At 41.3% G+C, this 15,450-nt stretch overlaps 2 protein-coding genes across 5 annotated transcripts in view; both read left to right on the top strand.

The window, feature by feature from the left end:
• Nucleotides 1-3,635, top strand: part of BLTP1 (bridge-like lipid transfer protein family member 1) — an 86,758-nt gene extending 83,123 nt beyond the window's left edge. For all 4 annotated transcript variants that reach the window (XM_021554956.2, XM_021554953.2, XM_021554951.2 and 1 more), the window contains 6 exons: nt 4-255; nt 799-1,002; nt 1,238-1,432; nt 1,856-1,990; nt 2,428-2,593; nt 2,939-3,635. In XM_021554956.2, coding sequence (XP_021410631.2) covers nt 4-255; nt 799-1,002; nt 1,238-1,432; nt 1,856-1,990; nt 2,428-2,593; nt 2,939-3,155 — 1,169 coding nt within the window. In that variant the 3' untranslated portion in view covers nt 3,156-3,635. The remainder of the gene's footprint in view (nt 1-3; nt 256-798; nt 1,003-1,237; nt 1,433-1,855; nt 1,991-2,427; nt 2,594-2,938) is intronic.
• Nucleotides 3,636-4,565: 930 nt separating this feature from the next.
• ADAD1 (adenosine deaminase domain containing 1) lies at nt 4,566-11,699 on the top strand. The gene is made up of 11 exons (XM_031504620.2): nt 4,566-4,752; nt 5,633-5,806; nt 6,188-6,355; nt 6,885-6,947; nt 7,472-7,594; nt 7,710-7,833; nt 7,989-8,159; nt 8,938-9,164; nt 9,663-9,900; nt 10,318-10,450; nt 10,582-11,699. Exons 1-11 carry the CDS (start codon nt 4,566-4,568, stop codon nt 10,693-10,695), a joined length of 1,722 nt encoding a protein of 573 aa, XP_031360480.2. The 3' UTR covers nt 10,696-11,699.
• The last annotated feature ends 3,751 nt before the right edge of the window (nt 11,700-15,450 follow it).

The raw sequence follows: 15,450 nt of genomic DNA, 5'->3' as shown, positions 1-15,450 counted from the left end.
CAGTGTTGGATGCAGCCCATCATCGCCACTGGCCAGGAGTTCTGAAGGTGGTATCTGGGTGCCACATATCCCTATTCCAGATGCCACTGCCAGAAGATGGGATGCAGTTTGGAGGATCCATGAGCCTGCATGGGAACCACATGACCCTGGCTTGTTTTCATGGACCTAATTTCCGCTCAAAATCATGGGCCTTATTTCACCTGGAAGAACCCAATATTGCGTTTTGGACAGAAGCCCAGAAAGTTTTGGAAGATGGTAATTTGAACTGTTTACTCATTCCTCTAAACATCTTTACATGAGGTTTTAATAATGTATTATTATGTGATAATACATCAAAGAAAAATTTATTTTCTTTTTCTGAATCAAGAATATTTCCCAAAAACATACCACTTATCTAAAAATAATCTGTTCCCTCCACCCCTTTACCACAATTTGCTTTATCTGTGGAATAAAGTGCATTTTCAAATGTACTGGATATGTCCCTGATAATGAGCCTACTGAGTGGATTGCCTGGATTTTAATTGTCTATCTGTGTAGTCATTCCTAGCTGCAGGATGAATTTTGATGACCTTATTACTTATATTTGTCTTAATACTGTGAGGTTTTACTGTCTGTAGCTACTGAGGATTTAATTTCTCTGTTGTTTTCAAGCTTTATACCAGGTTTTATTCCACTGGCACACTAATTATTCATATTAAATACCTGTAGGAGAATGAGAGAAAATTCCACTACCCCCACAAAGCTGCTTTTACTTTATTTTTCCTCTCCCACCCCACGTTGCCCACACCTTCAATGCAGGTACCAGTGAACACTCCACTTACATTGTTCAAACCCTGGACTTTCATTTGGGCCATAACACCATGGTCACCAAGCCCTGTGGGGCCCTGGAAAGCCCCATGGCCACCATCACAAAGATAACGCGGCGCCGCCACGAAAACCCCCCCCATGGAGTTGCCAGCGTGAAGGAGTGGTTCAATTATGTGACAGCCACGAGGAATGAAGGTTAGAGTGAGGTTCATTCAGACTGGGGATTGATCTGCTTGCAGATGGAGCTGTTGAAAAGCTGCTACATCTCAAGCGTATAAACAAGAAATTTGATTGACCTTTTCTAGCTACGCTTTTGGGAGTAGAATAAAAGAGAAAATCTTATCAATAATCATACAGCAGCAGTTTTACAAGTGACTTTTCTTAACTTTTTTGCCCTGTCATGATTTAACATCTCCCATTGTTCCTGTAGAGTTGAACCTGCTGCGGAATGTTGATGCCAACAACCCAGAGAGCAGCACAACAGTGAAAAGCTCAAGCTTGTTAAGTGGCTTCAGGGGTGGCTCCAGTTACAACCATGAAACTGAAACCATCTTTGCATTGCCAAGGATGCAGCTGGATTTTAAATCTATTCATGTTCAAGAGCCCCAGGAGCCTTCATTACAAGGTGCAGTAAAACATAATTTGCTTTTTCCTGGTGAAAAACTATTTCTCGCAAATTAGGAGTTAAAGGCAATGGTATTGTGCTGATAAGAGGATTTAATATGAGAATTGCTGCAGATCTGCAAGAAAAGACAACATTTTGTAGTAAAATGTAGAGGGAATTATTTTGAGGGAGTGAAGGTCTAGTGCAGAGGCTGGTTGTTGTAAGAAAAAACTTACTAAGAGAAATTAATATGGACATTTCAGCTACACTGGCTGTTTCATGGGCTTTGTTTCCTTATATTTATTAAAATGCTGACTGTGGTCCTTCCTCTCAAGAGTTGCTGGTTCAGTGAAAAATATTCTTTTCAATTGATTTGAATTAAAATTATATGTACTTTCAGTATGTATTTGTTAAGTGTATTGATACTATTTTATCTGGCTGTAGATACAAGTGTTAAACCAAAGGTGGAATGCAGTGTGGTAACTGAATTTACAGACCACATCTGTGTGACCATGGATGCTGAACTGATCATGTTTCTTCATGATTTGGTGTCTGCTTATCTAAAAGAAAAAGAAAAAGGTGAGTTGTTGTTCATCAAGTAACACTTGTCTGACAATCTGCAGTTGTCAGATTATTTAACAGTAAACACTGTCATAATCATGCTCCTATTTTGACACCTGGTGTTTAACTTTCTCTTCATAACATGGTATAGGCAGATTAAAACTTTTAGAAAGCTTTATTCTTGTTATTGTGATTCTTTCATCAATGGATTCTTTTCAAGACATGCATTTTTCTGATTTCAGAATTATTACTTTTATGCCTTTCTAATGTTCAGTTGCAGCATTCAAATTTGGCAGGTTCATTCTTAAGCAGTATGTGGCCTTCTGCAGAAAATCTGGAAACATGAGGGGGTTCTCTTCTTGTTGAGACTCATGCTTTTATTTAAACTGTGTACAAAAAGAATCCAAGTGAGCTGCTCATGGCTGACTAGTGATTTTGCTCTCTCCCCTTTGCAGCAATTTTTCCTCCTCGTATTCTGGCTGCTCGTCCAGGGCAGAAGAACTGTGTTGGTGTCCTTGAGGACAGCTCCACTGACAAAGAGTCAGAAGAAAGCATTACCTACACTACAGTTGACTGGAGGGAGTTTATGTGCAATACTTGGCATTTGGAACCCACGCTCAGGTAAGAAACATCTTTAGCTGCAGTCTCTTTGGCTATGCATTAACTTCTGGGTTAGAATTTATGCAGATTAAAGGCATTGTTGAAGGCCCTTCTGAATTAGGATACAGTAAACTTAAACTCAGTTATTTCAGTCAGGTTTTTCACCTCCTTAAACGTCCTCTTCCTTTGAGATGTTCCATTGATCATCTTGAGCTTATCTGTCTAAATCAAGTCTGAAACAATGCCTGTTAGATTTAAGTTGGTCACGAGTAACACTGGAGGAAGTTGGTTTTTTTGTATATACAAATGCCGATTTGCTATATTTATATATTTAAAACTGAGTCTTCTATTTATTGCTTTTTTTAGATTAATATCCTGGACTGGGAGAAAAATCGATCCTGTTGGTGTTGACTACATCCTCCAAAAGCTTGGCTTTCACCATGCAAGGACTACTATCCCTAAGTGGCTGCAGCGTGGCGTCATGGATCCTTTGGACAAAGTTTTGTCAGTCCTTATAAAGAAACTTGGTACTGCACTACAAGATGAAAAGGAAAGGAAAGGAAAAGACAAAGAAGAATATTAAACGTACAATGTGACAAACCTAACTCCATTTGATTTTATCAAAGTGTTTATTATATTTTAAGAACTTAAATATGGTTTAAAGAGAAACCTAACAGCTTTTTGCTACTCTATTTAAAACTTACATTGTGAGTAACTGTTTACTGTGGTACTTGATACCATTCTGTATTTGAAGTTATTGCATGATGATGACCAATGTACATTCTGTGAAGGAATAGCTGGAACACTGTAAATCTGCTCCTCAGCGTCCATTTTATGATGTGCAATATGATCCTGCATCTTTACAATACTTGCAGATTAACTGTGAATTTTCTTAAAATTTTACTTGCCATAACACAAACCCCTCGTTGATGTGACCAGTAATTGATTTGTCAATGTAGACTGGTGTAAATTATATATATATATATAACTTATGAAACTGTGATTGCCTTAGTGCTAAAAATCATGAAGTTTATTACACTTGTAATAAAATTTAACTACTGTACAGGACCTTTTTTTATATTGATCAAGGAAGCTGAACAACAAGAAGAGTGTTTTTAAGTGTAACTTTGCAGACTTTGATTTAAGCGATGTAAAGCCCAGGGGCATGCCGGGCGCCAGGAGCTCGGGAAGCAGCCGCAGGGCGGGAAGCGCCGCCCCGACCCTGGGATCGAGGAAGGAGCTGCTCCCGGCCCGTGGCGGCTTCGGGTTCCGTCCTTGCCCGGTGGGAGCGGCCCGAGAAAGCGAGCAGGGGGCCGGGAATGCCGTAGCAGGTGGCTGGAAGCGCTGTTGCAGCGGAGCGGGCAGCACACAGCGGCGGCTGGAAGCGCTGTTGCAGCGGAGCGGGCAGCACACAGCGGCGGCCTCCCCGCCGCAGCCGCTCCCTCAGCACAGCGGCGGCTTCGCGCCTCGGCCGCGCCCCTCCCGAAAGGGCGGGAAGGGCTGCGAGGGGCCGCCCCCGGCTCGAAGGGCGGAGGGCTGCCCGCCTCTCGATCGGGGGCCGCCGCCTCAGCCCGGCTGGGCGCTGCCGGCTCCTCCAGCCTCGTGTGCCCTCAGGGGTGCTCTGCCTGCCCGCGGGGCGTGAGCGCTGAGGAGCCTTCCGCAGGTACCAAACCCTTCAGCTCCAGCGCCGGCTCGTCCTGGAAGCTTGAGAGGGATCAGCTTTGCTGCTTTGGTTGGCCTCGCTCCCTCAGGAGAGGTGGCTTGAGGAGTTGGCGGGTCTTTGGAGGGGCAGAGCCGCGCTGGGTGTGAGGGAAGGTGGCCTCACAAAAGGGAGAAGTGCCGTGTGGGAAAGGACGCCGGGTCTGGGTTCTACCCCAGCCCTGGGCGGGTTGTTCCTGTGAAATAGGTTGGCCAGGAGGACTGCTGGTGTTTTTGCAGGGTGTTTTTACTACTGGCAGCGTTAGTGAGTTCAGTTTCCGCAGGTCGGTGGGAAATGGCGAGCAGCAATGGCTGCTTTGAGGGCGCGGCAATGTTCGCCTTCGACCCCGCGCCTGGGAAGGATTTGCCCCCCGAGGTTTTCAGACAGCCAATTTCAAAGGATCTCTCCGAGGCTGTGACTGCAAGGCTGAATCCTCCACCTTGTATGACACGCAGTGCATCAGAGGTGATGAAAAATCCAGGTAATAGTTTGCAGTTCATACAGTGGGGCTGGCTGTTAATGGTGTTGAAAGTAAACTTGCTTTTATTGCTGTATTTTCTTACATGACTTCTTTGCCATCTCCTCAAATTTCCCTCCTCTTCTAAAGTCTTTTTGTGCTGGAAGTCTTTTAGCCATTTGTTGTGGGGTGGTGTATGTATTCTGCAGCATTACCTAATTGTAAAGTTCAAGTTAAAAAGTACTGTCGAGTGACAAAATATAGAATATGTTCTGCTGCATGAGTTTTCATAAATAACATTGTGAAAGGGTTTAACTGCAGTTTGAGATGTCCCAGAATGTATTTTGAGTTGTGTCACTTTGAATAGTTGTGTTGGGGTAAAGGCAGCTGTTAAGATGCTTAAAAGCGAGGATTTCTTTTACTTCTTGGCTGGGAGGTGTTTGTCCTTGGGTCTATCACACCCCTGAAGCTGATGATTTCATCCATCCAGTGGTTGCTCAAACTTTTATAGTGCCTTAAAACAGAGAGTCCCCACTGCTGCCCAGCTTTGTGTGGAGGAAACACACAGGTTGCACCGTTTGGTATCTGCCATCAGCAACTTCGTTTTGATTGTTGATTTACAAGTGAGGGGAGGGGGAATATATGTTGTGGGTTTTTTTTTTGTTATATATCTCTGTCTATATTCAGAAATTACTTTTTTTTACTACAGTAAAAGGTTTGATGCTTTTAAAAGAGGATGTACACACTTTTGGAATTGCTGTTGTTGCTAATGTAGAGTTCAGTACAAAGCAGTAATGCTCTACAGTAAATTTGGGTTTGCTTTTTTAAGAAGCATCTGAAAAGCATTTTTTTTAAGCAGGTTTTCAGAGAGTGTGTTCAGTTCTCTCCTTATTTTTTTTTTAAGGACCTTTTCTTTTTGAAGGAGCTGACACCACTGCATTTTCAGCCCTTCCCTCACAGAAAGACCTGGATCTGATTGAAAGATACAAACAGGGAGTAATAAACTCAGTATCTGCCTTGCATCTGTATGCCAAAATGCACCAACTGCAGCTTGAATTGAAAGAAACCAGCGTGGCAGGTAAACTATTCTGCTACCAAATAAAGTAGTATTTGCTTATCTTTGAGAGTATCTAAGTTGATGTGCTGGTGCAGCTGAACCTATTTACTGTTGATTGCACTAGCCTCACATATGTTGAGTTTTGGCTGCCCTTTAGTTGCCTCCACAGCTGTTTCTCATGATGAGGTGCTACAGAAATCGAGCAGGTGAATTGTGTTTAATTTTGGCTGTTGACAGAACTTTGTGAAGAGTGCATTAAGTGACAGCTGCCAAAATTCTTGGGGAGGTTAGGGATGAGGGTTTTACTTGGCCAAAATTGTCTTTTTGTCTTGTAAAAGTTATGGATGAAGTGCCTTAAAATAATTTCACTGATTGCTTCTGATTTTTTCTTCTCCCTTGAAGGTGATGTCATAAGGCCTTATTTTGCCTTTTGTGCTGTGATAAATGGTGTTTGCTACAAGACTGGACTGGGAAAGAACAAGAAGGAATCTAAATTAAATGCAGCTAAACTGGCTCTTGCTGAGCTACTTAACTTGGAGAATACAGGGGCAAAATGTTTTCAAGATTCAGGTAAGTATTGTAGCAACACCTAATTAGAGCTTGAAATGCTTGGCTTAATAGTGTCCTGTGCAAAACATCTGTGGTTTTATTAAATGCTGTAGTATTGGCCTCTGTCAGATTTTTTGAATCCTTGAGGCAAATCTGTAGTTTGGTTCTAAATCTGTTCTTTATTTTTTTCATTTGTTTATTAAGAGTTACATCAGCTGATGCCAGGGATACTGAAGGAATGAATTTGTTGCTGTTGCACTTGATTTGTTCCTTATTAGGTATAGTGACATGAAGTACATCTTAAGTGGGTTTGAATTTTTATGGTTAAAAGACTTCCTCAGTGAGATACTACTTTCAACAGAGTTCAGTTGCCATAATATTTTACCTTTTGAGTTTTGCTATCTGAATCATTCTAAGCTTACAAGGACTTCAGAATCAGAAGAGGAAGTTCATAGAGAATTAGAAAGTTTGACTTGCTGCAAATAGTGCAATATTGGTGTTTAGAAATTAGGCATCTTCATCCCACTTCAAAATATTCTTAAATTCTTAGATTTTCCCTGTGTTCCTCCTGAGCCCCGACCTCCAGGAAACTCTGCTTGTGTTTCAAGGACTGGTAAGGAATAGTCTTGGTTTTCCTCTGTTGATTCAAATTGCTCAGCAGATAGTTTATGTTTAAAAATTTTTCATTTTCTAATACGGTAAGTGATTGCTATGTTGTTAATATTTTATTAACTTTTAAACATATTTTATTAATTGTTTTAAACATATTTGAAGGCTATAACAACTAGTATTGCTAGGATGATTCTACAACTTGAGTAAATTGCTTGAATTCAGTAAATTTACTTAAATTCCTATCACCACTCCAGGTGATAGAAATAGAGACAGTATTTTCTGTACTTACTTGAGCTAGTGGCAGTGTGTGATCATATTTGGGCTATATCTGTTGTTACTATAATGGATGATAAAAGCATCAAGTTTTTGGGTGTTCTTGAGCTTTTTTAAATCCCGAGGATCATCAGAATCCCAAAAATACATGTGGTTGTGCTTATACATGTGCTCAGGGTTATAATTTGCTCATATCTGTTTTTTCTGCTACCTGCAAATTTGTGTCTTGATGGATTCCGTTGTTTCACTTAGGAGGAGAACATACCTATCAAAAACTCTCACAAATGCTTGAGGAAGTGTTTAACCGCCTGACTGCCCAACACCCCGAGTACCAAAGCTGTGGCAGTTCTCTGGCTGCCTTCATCATTGAAAAGGGCAAGTTTGGTTTGATGTGAGCTTCGGGGAGTGGGAAACCTGTTCCCACAGAGCACTTGGGAGCAGTTTGGTGGGCAGCCAGGCCAGCTGAACCTACCACCATCTCTGGTTTTAGGTGGGCAGCATGAGGTGGTAGCTCTGGGGACAGGAGAATGCAACTACAGCCGGCGCTTTGAGTCCTGTGGGAGGCTCTTGCACGACAGCCATGCTATTGTCACTGCTAGGCGTTCCCTGCTCAGGTGAGAATGTCTCTGCAAATCCCCTTCCCTTGCAGCCAGTTTGTGTCAGTTTCACTTCTGCACTTGAATTCTGTAGTTATGTAAAAAAAATAATATAAACACATATCCATATGTATATATATACTGTAAAATATATTAATTTATTTTTCTTTTAGATATTTGTACAGGCATCTTTTGCTGTTCTATAACAAAAATCCAGCCAAGGCAGAGAGATCCATATTTTGCACAGCACCAGGCTCAAAGCTGCTTACCTTAAAGCAAAATATAACTCTTACTCTGTACATGAATCAGCTTCCAAAAGGAACTGCTCAGTTAAAATCAGAAGTGTAAGTACTGTGGTATTTCCTGAGATAAGGTGGAAGATGAATTTTTATCTTGTTTTGGGTATGTTAATGTACAGGCTAGTTATGATAAATATGCAATACAGCTCAATATGATGATACAGAAAACTTCTACATGGGTTATAGAAGTTTATTTGGTTTGTTTATTACAGACAATAACCTGTTAGCTCCCTTCCCAAGATACTATTAAATCAAGAATTTAACCACTAAGCAAGTGAATGCAATGATTTAATGCCATCATATGCAGTACAAGATTGGAGTACAAAAAGCCTTGAATTGAAACAAAAGGCTCTGCTTTGTTGTCTTACCCCTTTGTAACTAAGGGAAAAAGCTGTTTTGCTTCAGAACAGCCACTGGTTTGTCTCCCTTAGGTGTTGTATCTTTTTACTTAAATATTTTGAATCACAGTGTGAGTTACATTTTAAAGGAGATTTTAAGAACCTTACAGCTGTTTTTTCACAAGTGACTTCTGTTAAGAATGTGAATAGACAAAAAAGTGACAGCTTGTTTGTAGGTGATTTTTTTAATGTGTGCACAACTGGTGGCTAAGATTAGACTGAGTGGCTGTTTCCTATTTAAATACTGATTTCAGTGTTACAGGCACTCGAGCAGTTCAGTCTGTTTCTGAGAATTACAGACATTGAAGATAATACAAGGCCTAGATCTACTGATTTTTTTCTGAGAAGCAGCATTAGATACCACTTACTGTAATATCTGATCAGAGCGCTTTCTCACCGAAATCCATTCTCTTGTCCTGCCTTAGGCATCTCAGTCCCCATTCTATATCTGCTTACGAAGCCAGTGAAGAACTGAGTCTGCACGTTGCTTTAGAAGGCAGAATTTACCTGGCTGTTTGCTCTCCCCCCAAGACTGTCAGGGTGAGCAGCATGTCAGCTGGTGACAAACTGACCAAGTGGGAGGTGGTTGGTCTTCAGGGAGCCTTGCTGAGCCACTTCATCGAACCCGTGTACATCAGCAACATTCTTGTGGGTATGTTCAGTGCAAATTGCAGGTGGGGGGTTTCTGTGTTTTAGTATTCCAGTCTGATTGTGTTTTATAAAGCATTAACTAAACCACAAATTCTTTGAAGAATTACAGAATTGTTCCTTGAGATGCAGTGCACCAAAGTGTATTTATTTAGTAGGCAATCAGAATTGCTGTTGGATATGAGGTATTGTGGGTAAACTCCTTAAACATATTTTCTAGTTTGAAAGGTTGAAATGCTGTTTTAGCAGGGAACATAAAGAGTTGGTGAAAAACAAGCAGTGCTTCAAAAAAAAGAAAGCATCCAATGAAAATAATGGTGTCTCTGGAGAAGAAAATGGGAAATAATTTTTGTTCTGTGAATTGAATATTGGAACTGATCTTTAAAAACATGAATTTTATGTGAAAAAATGACTGTAATAGATCAAGAATGCAGAAATATATGCATTTTTAACTATTTAATTTGGTGTACTTGCATGTGGCTGATCTTGTCCTGTTTATTAGGAAATGGAAGTTGTAAGGATACAAAAGGACTGGACATAACCATAAAGCAGCGTCTAGATGATGAACTTACTTCAAAGCTTCCCATGCATTACCTGGTCAATAGATCTCATATTTACTTGGTGAAGGCTGCAGTACTAATCCAAACAGATCTGAACCAGTGGTCACTTAGTTTGAATTGGACATTGTCAGATGCATCTCTGGAGGTTGTGGATGGATTAAGTGGGAAAACCACTGAAAGGTCAGCATTTATCTTCATTTTGTTGGAAATAATGGGTTTGTGCTGGTTTAGTGGAGTATTCAGTTTTTTAAGCTATGAGAGAAATTCTCTCCCATGTTAGCTGAAAGCATCCTTTGATTAAGTGAAGTTTTAGAGATCTTGTAAGCTCACAGTGAAATACCAAGATACCAAACAAAACAGTTCTCTCAGTGAAGATATCTTTAGTCCATTGGCTGTAGTAGCGAAAATGTTTTAGCTTTCACAATACATAAAACTAATTAGGATTCTAATCGAGATGGATTCTAGTTGAGATGGATTCCAGCGTGATGGTATTCACAAAGTGTTAGGAGGGAGGGGAAAACCCTGTAAGCATCAGAGCATCTCCCTGTAGTGCCTTTGTTCCTGAGTTCTATCCCTGCTTCCCTGCTCTGCCCGCAGCTCCCCGTTCCGCAGTGGCACCTGCCTGGCCAGCCGCCTGTGCAAGGCCGCCATGTTCAGCCGCTTCAGGATGCTCGCCAGGGAAGCAGGACGGGGTGACCTGCTCCAGTTTGCAACATACCATGAGGCAAAGGTGAGCTGACACAGGGAGAGCTATCATTTTTGCAGTGTTTGTGCTTATTACATGTTGGTGGTAAAGAACACGGATCTCTGTAACTGTAATTCTTAAGACTTTTTCATGGTTTTTCTTTTTTCTTCTTTTAGGTTAAATCTCAGTTGTACCAAGAAGCTAAAAGCTTGCTGCAGAGCTACTTAGAGCAGCACAGTTATGGATCGTGGATTGTGAAGTCGCCACATATTGAACAGTTCAGTGATTGATGGAGGTGGATTAAATGTTAAGTCCGTTTGAATGATCTGTTTCAGTAAATGGAGTTCCAAGTAGTAAAATGTTCAACCTGGAAGTTTGTAGTTACAGGAAGAAAATTCCAGAACTGTTTATTGTCAGTTTAAATGTAGTTATTAAACCACCTGTAATAGTTGGTCTTTTCCCAAAATTGATGTTTTCTCATAGGTGGGAGTAACCTACTGCTTTGTAAATCTTTGTTCTGCTTTGACCCACAGTGCCACCTCATTTCAGCTCACTGACCCTGACTCCTACACATCCCCACCCTGTGGAATTAACATGGGTTTTTCCTGATAGTTTCAGAATTTCTGTACATTGATTTATACTTTTTCCTCCCTTTCTCATAACTTTAGAAAAGAAAATATCAGTAAAAGCTGGATTTCTTTAAAAAAAAGGGCATATTAATGTGAACATTTTCAGAAAAAAAAAAAAGAAATGGACAGTCTGTACTTTCTTTGTAGGCATTCATTCTTTGCTGAGAGTTTTGTTTAGTGTGGATCTGCCAAGTAGTATATATTGTTTATGCTAGAAGAGTTGAAAATAATTTTTGTATTTCCAAATATGAAACCTGGAATGACCAGCTATTACTCAACTGTCTTGTGACAATTACTGGTTCTGGTAATTATTTAAAGTATTATGCAGGTGTCAAAGCTGTTAAGAAAGAAAATAATGCAATGTAGTATACAAGTCTCCAGAAACAAGGTTTTTTCAGCTTTTGTGATTTGCCTCAAACTCCATCAATGTTAATGCTTTTGGATGAGTTGGACTCTTGCACTGAAGATGACTTCATCACTGCTGACAAGTGCTAGTGAAATTGTCTGCATACACAGTAACCTCGAAAATTCTTTTAAGTCCTGGTAAGAACATGGTAGTACTGGGAAGGTGTTGTTAAGTGCCATATTTGGAGTTGGTGTGGTGTCTTGAACACTTCTGTGTTCAAACTAGACAGTACACTTTGTGATTTCTGTAAATCATGCAAGTGGGGGTTTATGCAGTATTCTCGTACATCAGGAATAGTGAGTGTAGTGCTGTAGTTGTGTTTCACCTTCTTAGTGTTAGAGGATTCTCAGAGAAGTTCCTCCTCCCGGTGTTTGTTTCTTTCCTTAGTCTGTTCTTCCAGCTAATACCATATGTAGAGTCTTCTGTTGGGATGATCTTACCCTGATTCACAAGCTGTTGAAACTCGCTGACTTGTTACTGCTTGGTCCTTGACCTTTTTTGGCTCATGTGCTCTCTTGTTTCCTGTTACTGTCCCTTAACTTTGGGGGGTTGTGTGGTGGTATTTGGTTTATTGTGGCATATGGAACTGCTTGTTCGATGTAATGTTTCCTAAGAATGCTTGGGAATGGTCGTCATATTCCAGGCTAGAGCACAGTGTTGCCTTTCTGTAGTGGTGTTAAAAGTTCAATAAACGTCCTTGACAGTGCGTTAGCTATACCTTCATGCATACAGGTTCTGGGACATGACATACAAATCTGACATACACGTCACATACCACACATGTGTTTGCATTCTATACACTTCTGGATTGTTTTTTGTATGAACTTAGTCTGCTGAGGTATTGGCACCAAGGTGTTTCCTGTAGTTGACCCAGAATCCTTAATTATGTGCAAGTACATACTTAGTACAATTTTTTTTTGTGTGCTTCAGCCATTTTACTAATTTAACAGCAAACTGAAATTTCCATGGAACTTAGGTACTGTCTTAGGAAGAGAGATGTTAAGGAAGAGCTTGTGTTTGGCTGGACACAATCACTGTGTCCTTGAGCAGTAACTTGATGGTAACAGTGTAGGTCCAGTTCTTTTACCTGGATTGTTCTTTGATTTAGTAGCAGCATATGCAGCATGCATTAAGCTAGTAAATGCATCCAGGTTTTTCCTCAGCTACTTCAGCAACTCCCAACATGTGTGATCCTACAAGCTTGAGAGGGGGCAAGAGTGCTGCAGTTCCAGTGCTGAAGCTGGAGCTGTATTCCCAGCAGGTCCAGGCACACAGAGCAGGAATGCATCACACAGATATGGCACAGAGCAGACGGAGGCAGGTGAGCACCACCAGCAGCAGCCTGTGGCTGAGCTCAGCCTCTCCCTCCCATGCTTGAGAAGAACTGAGCTCCAGGGGGAAGAATGGATGTACACAATGGATATGGGGTGGGTGTGGGAGTGTTCTTTCCACTCCCTGGAGCTCTACCTGACTCACACAGCTGGGTGACGCACAGTGTATTTTAGGAATGGTACTTCCCAATTCCATGCCCCTCACTGGGACTCTCCAACCCAGTGCTCTCTGTGCTTCCCTGTTTCTCCCTTCATCTTCCTTCTGTAGTGGGTTGGAGTGGAGAATTGGAGGCAGAAGGGGAAAGGCTGTGGAGTTAAGAATTTACTGGAAACAGTGATTGTGCATATGGGGGGAAAAAAACCCCAATAATAGACAATAGTGGACAGCTCCTTCCACTATTTTCTGAACCAGAAGGAAATCCTCCCTGGAAGAGGATCCCTTTCCTCCATCCCTGCTGATGATGTGAGGTGACAGAGAATGACCTCTGTGTCTTGGTTGTGCCCTCTTCTGGATACTGCAGAAACTGAACCCTGTCCTGCCTGGAACCAGAACATTGCTCAGCCTTATTACATGTGAACACGGGTCTCGTTTCCATAGTCAATGGCTCTCCCTCCAAGATGGTGGTTAGTTTAGTCCATCACTGTGGCTTCTGTCTATCCTAGATGTACACACAGTACATACAATATTACACAATTACAGACATTACAGAAGTCAAATCCCCTTCAGGTACACATTGTTTCCACTGCATTATTCCACAATGTTTCCACAATTCCTCTCTGTATTAGCTGCCATGTGCCCCTGGGTTTTGGGGCAAAAACAATCCCACACGTGGTTTTGCCTTTGCTTGAGGCAGGGCTAATCCACTGTATAATGTTATGCATCATACTGTGTCACCACATCTCAGACTTAGTACATTCAGATGCTTGTCACATAAATACGCACACACCCCTATTGTGTCACTAGCATTTCGTGGCACATATCAAACATCTTTGATACTAGAGCTGTGCAATCAAGCAGGAGAAGGCAGCTCAGAAAATCAATTCTGATAATTTTTTTAGGGGTTCTGTGGTTTTTTTACAACTTACAGGGGGAAGGTATGTCTAGGAAAGTTCACCTTGTTATGCATTTTCAGATGCTATTAACATCCTTGTTCTCTAAAGACATCTTTTAAAGCTTGGGCAAATACAGAAGCTGATCCTGCAGATGCTGTTTAAGAATGTGGACCAACCTATAATTAGATTTGACAGACATAACCATATATAGCACCTTCCTCACACCTCAGCTAGCTCTTTGTGTCAGTAGTCTTTATACAAGTATTTATTTGAAAAACTGTCTTGAACTTCTTGCTGGAGGTGCTACATGGGGACAAAGGCAGCCTGAACATATTTTGAAAATCCACTGGAGATTGTGGCTACTGTGAAAATGTGATGTGGTGATCTCCAAAACTATAGCCAACACAGGCAAAGCCTCCTCTTTCCATGACTGTAACCTTGCAGCTGTCTCAGAGTAGCCCAACTCCAAAGCAGTTTGTGCAAACCAAAAGCCACAAAAAGTGTATATAGTTTCACACTGTGCTGGTATTTGTGAAATGGTTAGTGAGCTCCAGCTTCTGCCTTTCCTGATGAATACCTGGGTGAGTATGTCTTTACCATCCTTTTCTGCTTTCTGAACTATTGGACTGTTTCTGCCTTACCTAATGCTTACTGTTTAGGGATTTAGGAAATGTCTTGGTTATTCCACATGGGCTGTCTAGCTGCACAGACTGACTCCAGGGTAGGTTTTACCCTGCCGAAGCAGAGGGCTCTTAGGCTTTAGGAAATAATAAAGAAAGCCTTATTTATTAAGATAATTGTGTTTAATGAAAACTGCTCCTTCGCCCTCCCTCTGGTTGGTGAGAGCTGGGACAGCACTGCCACAACACTGCCCACAGACAAATGTCTGAGCTGACCGTGGAAGAGGTTTGTTTGCAAAGCTATGTATTGTGTGTGATGCTGTTCCTTTCTACATGCTGCATTTAAGAATTTTTGGAGTAAGAAGGAATATATTTAAAGAGGATTTTTCTGCAAAGATTGCCAAGGTAGAAGGAATTCTGATGTAGAAGTTTCTTGCATATTTTCTTGTCTTCTGTGTCCTACTGTGTTCAAGTATTTTTGTTATTACTGTCATCTGATTTGAAGAAAGGGTGGGGCTTATCTGTTTGTGGCTGAGGTGACTGACAGTATTTACTTTCCTGAGTCCTTGTGGGTGGGGACAGAGCACTCCTTCACCGTGGGAAGAGAAGATAAGTAGAGAAACAGACGGCAGTGCTGTGAGTATTTTCCCAGTTTTGGCAGAAAGCTGTCATTAACACCCATTTTCTCTTTGCAGCATGCAAGGAAACTGCTGTTTTTTCCACTTTTGGTCTGGTTTTAAGTGTAAGGTGAAGTACTCCATACCACACCCACCAGGAAAACACATCAAAGTCTAAACAATACCTGATAGGTGTTGTAGTAGGCTCACTTTCATCAATTATAGCTTCTCTTGACTTGGGGCTTTTATGTAGTAAACAATGCTCTTACATTGTTTCTTTGTCACATTCCGAGTCCATCTGCATTGGGAGTAAGGATATTTCTGAGGTTCCACAGAAAGATTTCTGACAATACAGTGTGTTCACATGGATTTATACATTCATCTTCAAT

Source organism: Lonchura striata, chromosome 4 (genome assembly GCF_046129695.1).
Source record: "Lonchura striata isolate bLonStr1 chromosome 4, bLonStr1.mat, whole genome shotgun sequence".
NCBI classification, from domain to species: Eukaryota; Metazoa; Chordata; class Aves; order Passeriformes; family Estrildidae; genus Lonchura; species Lonchura striata.
The sequence above is the reverse complement of the archived record's forward strand: the minus strand, read 5'-3'. Positions and strand labels throughout refer to the sequence as shown.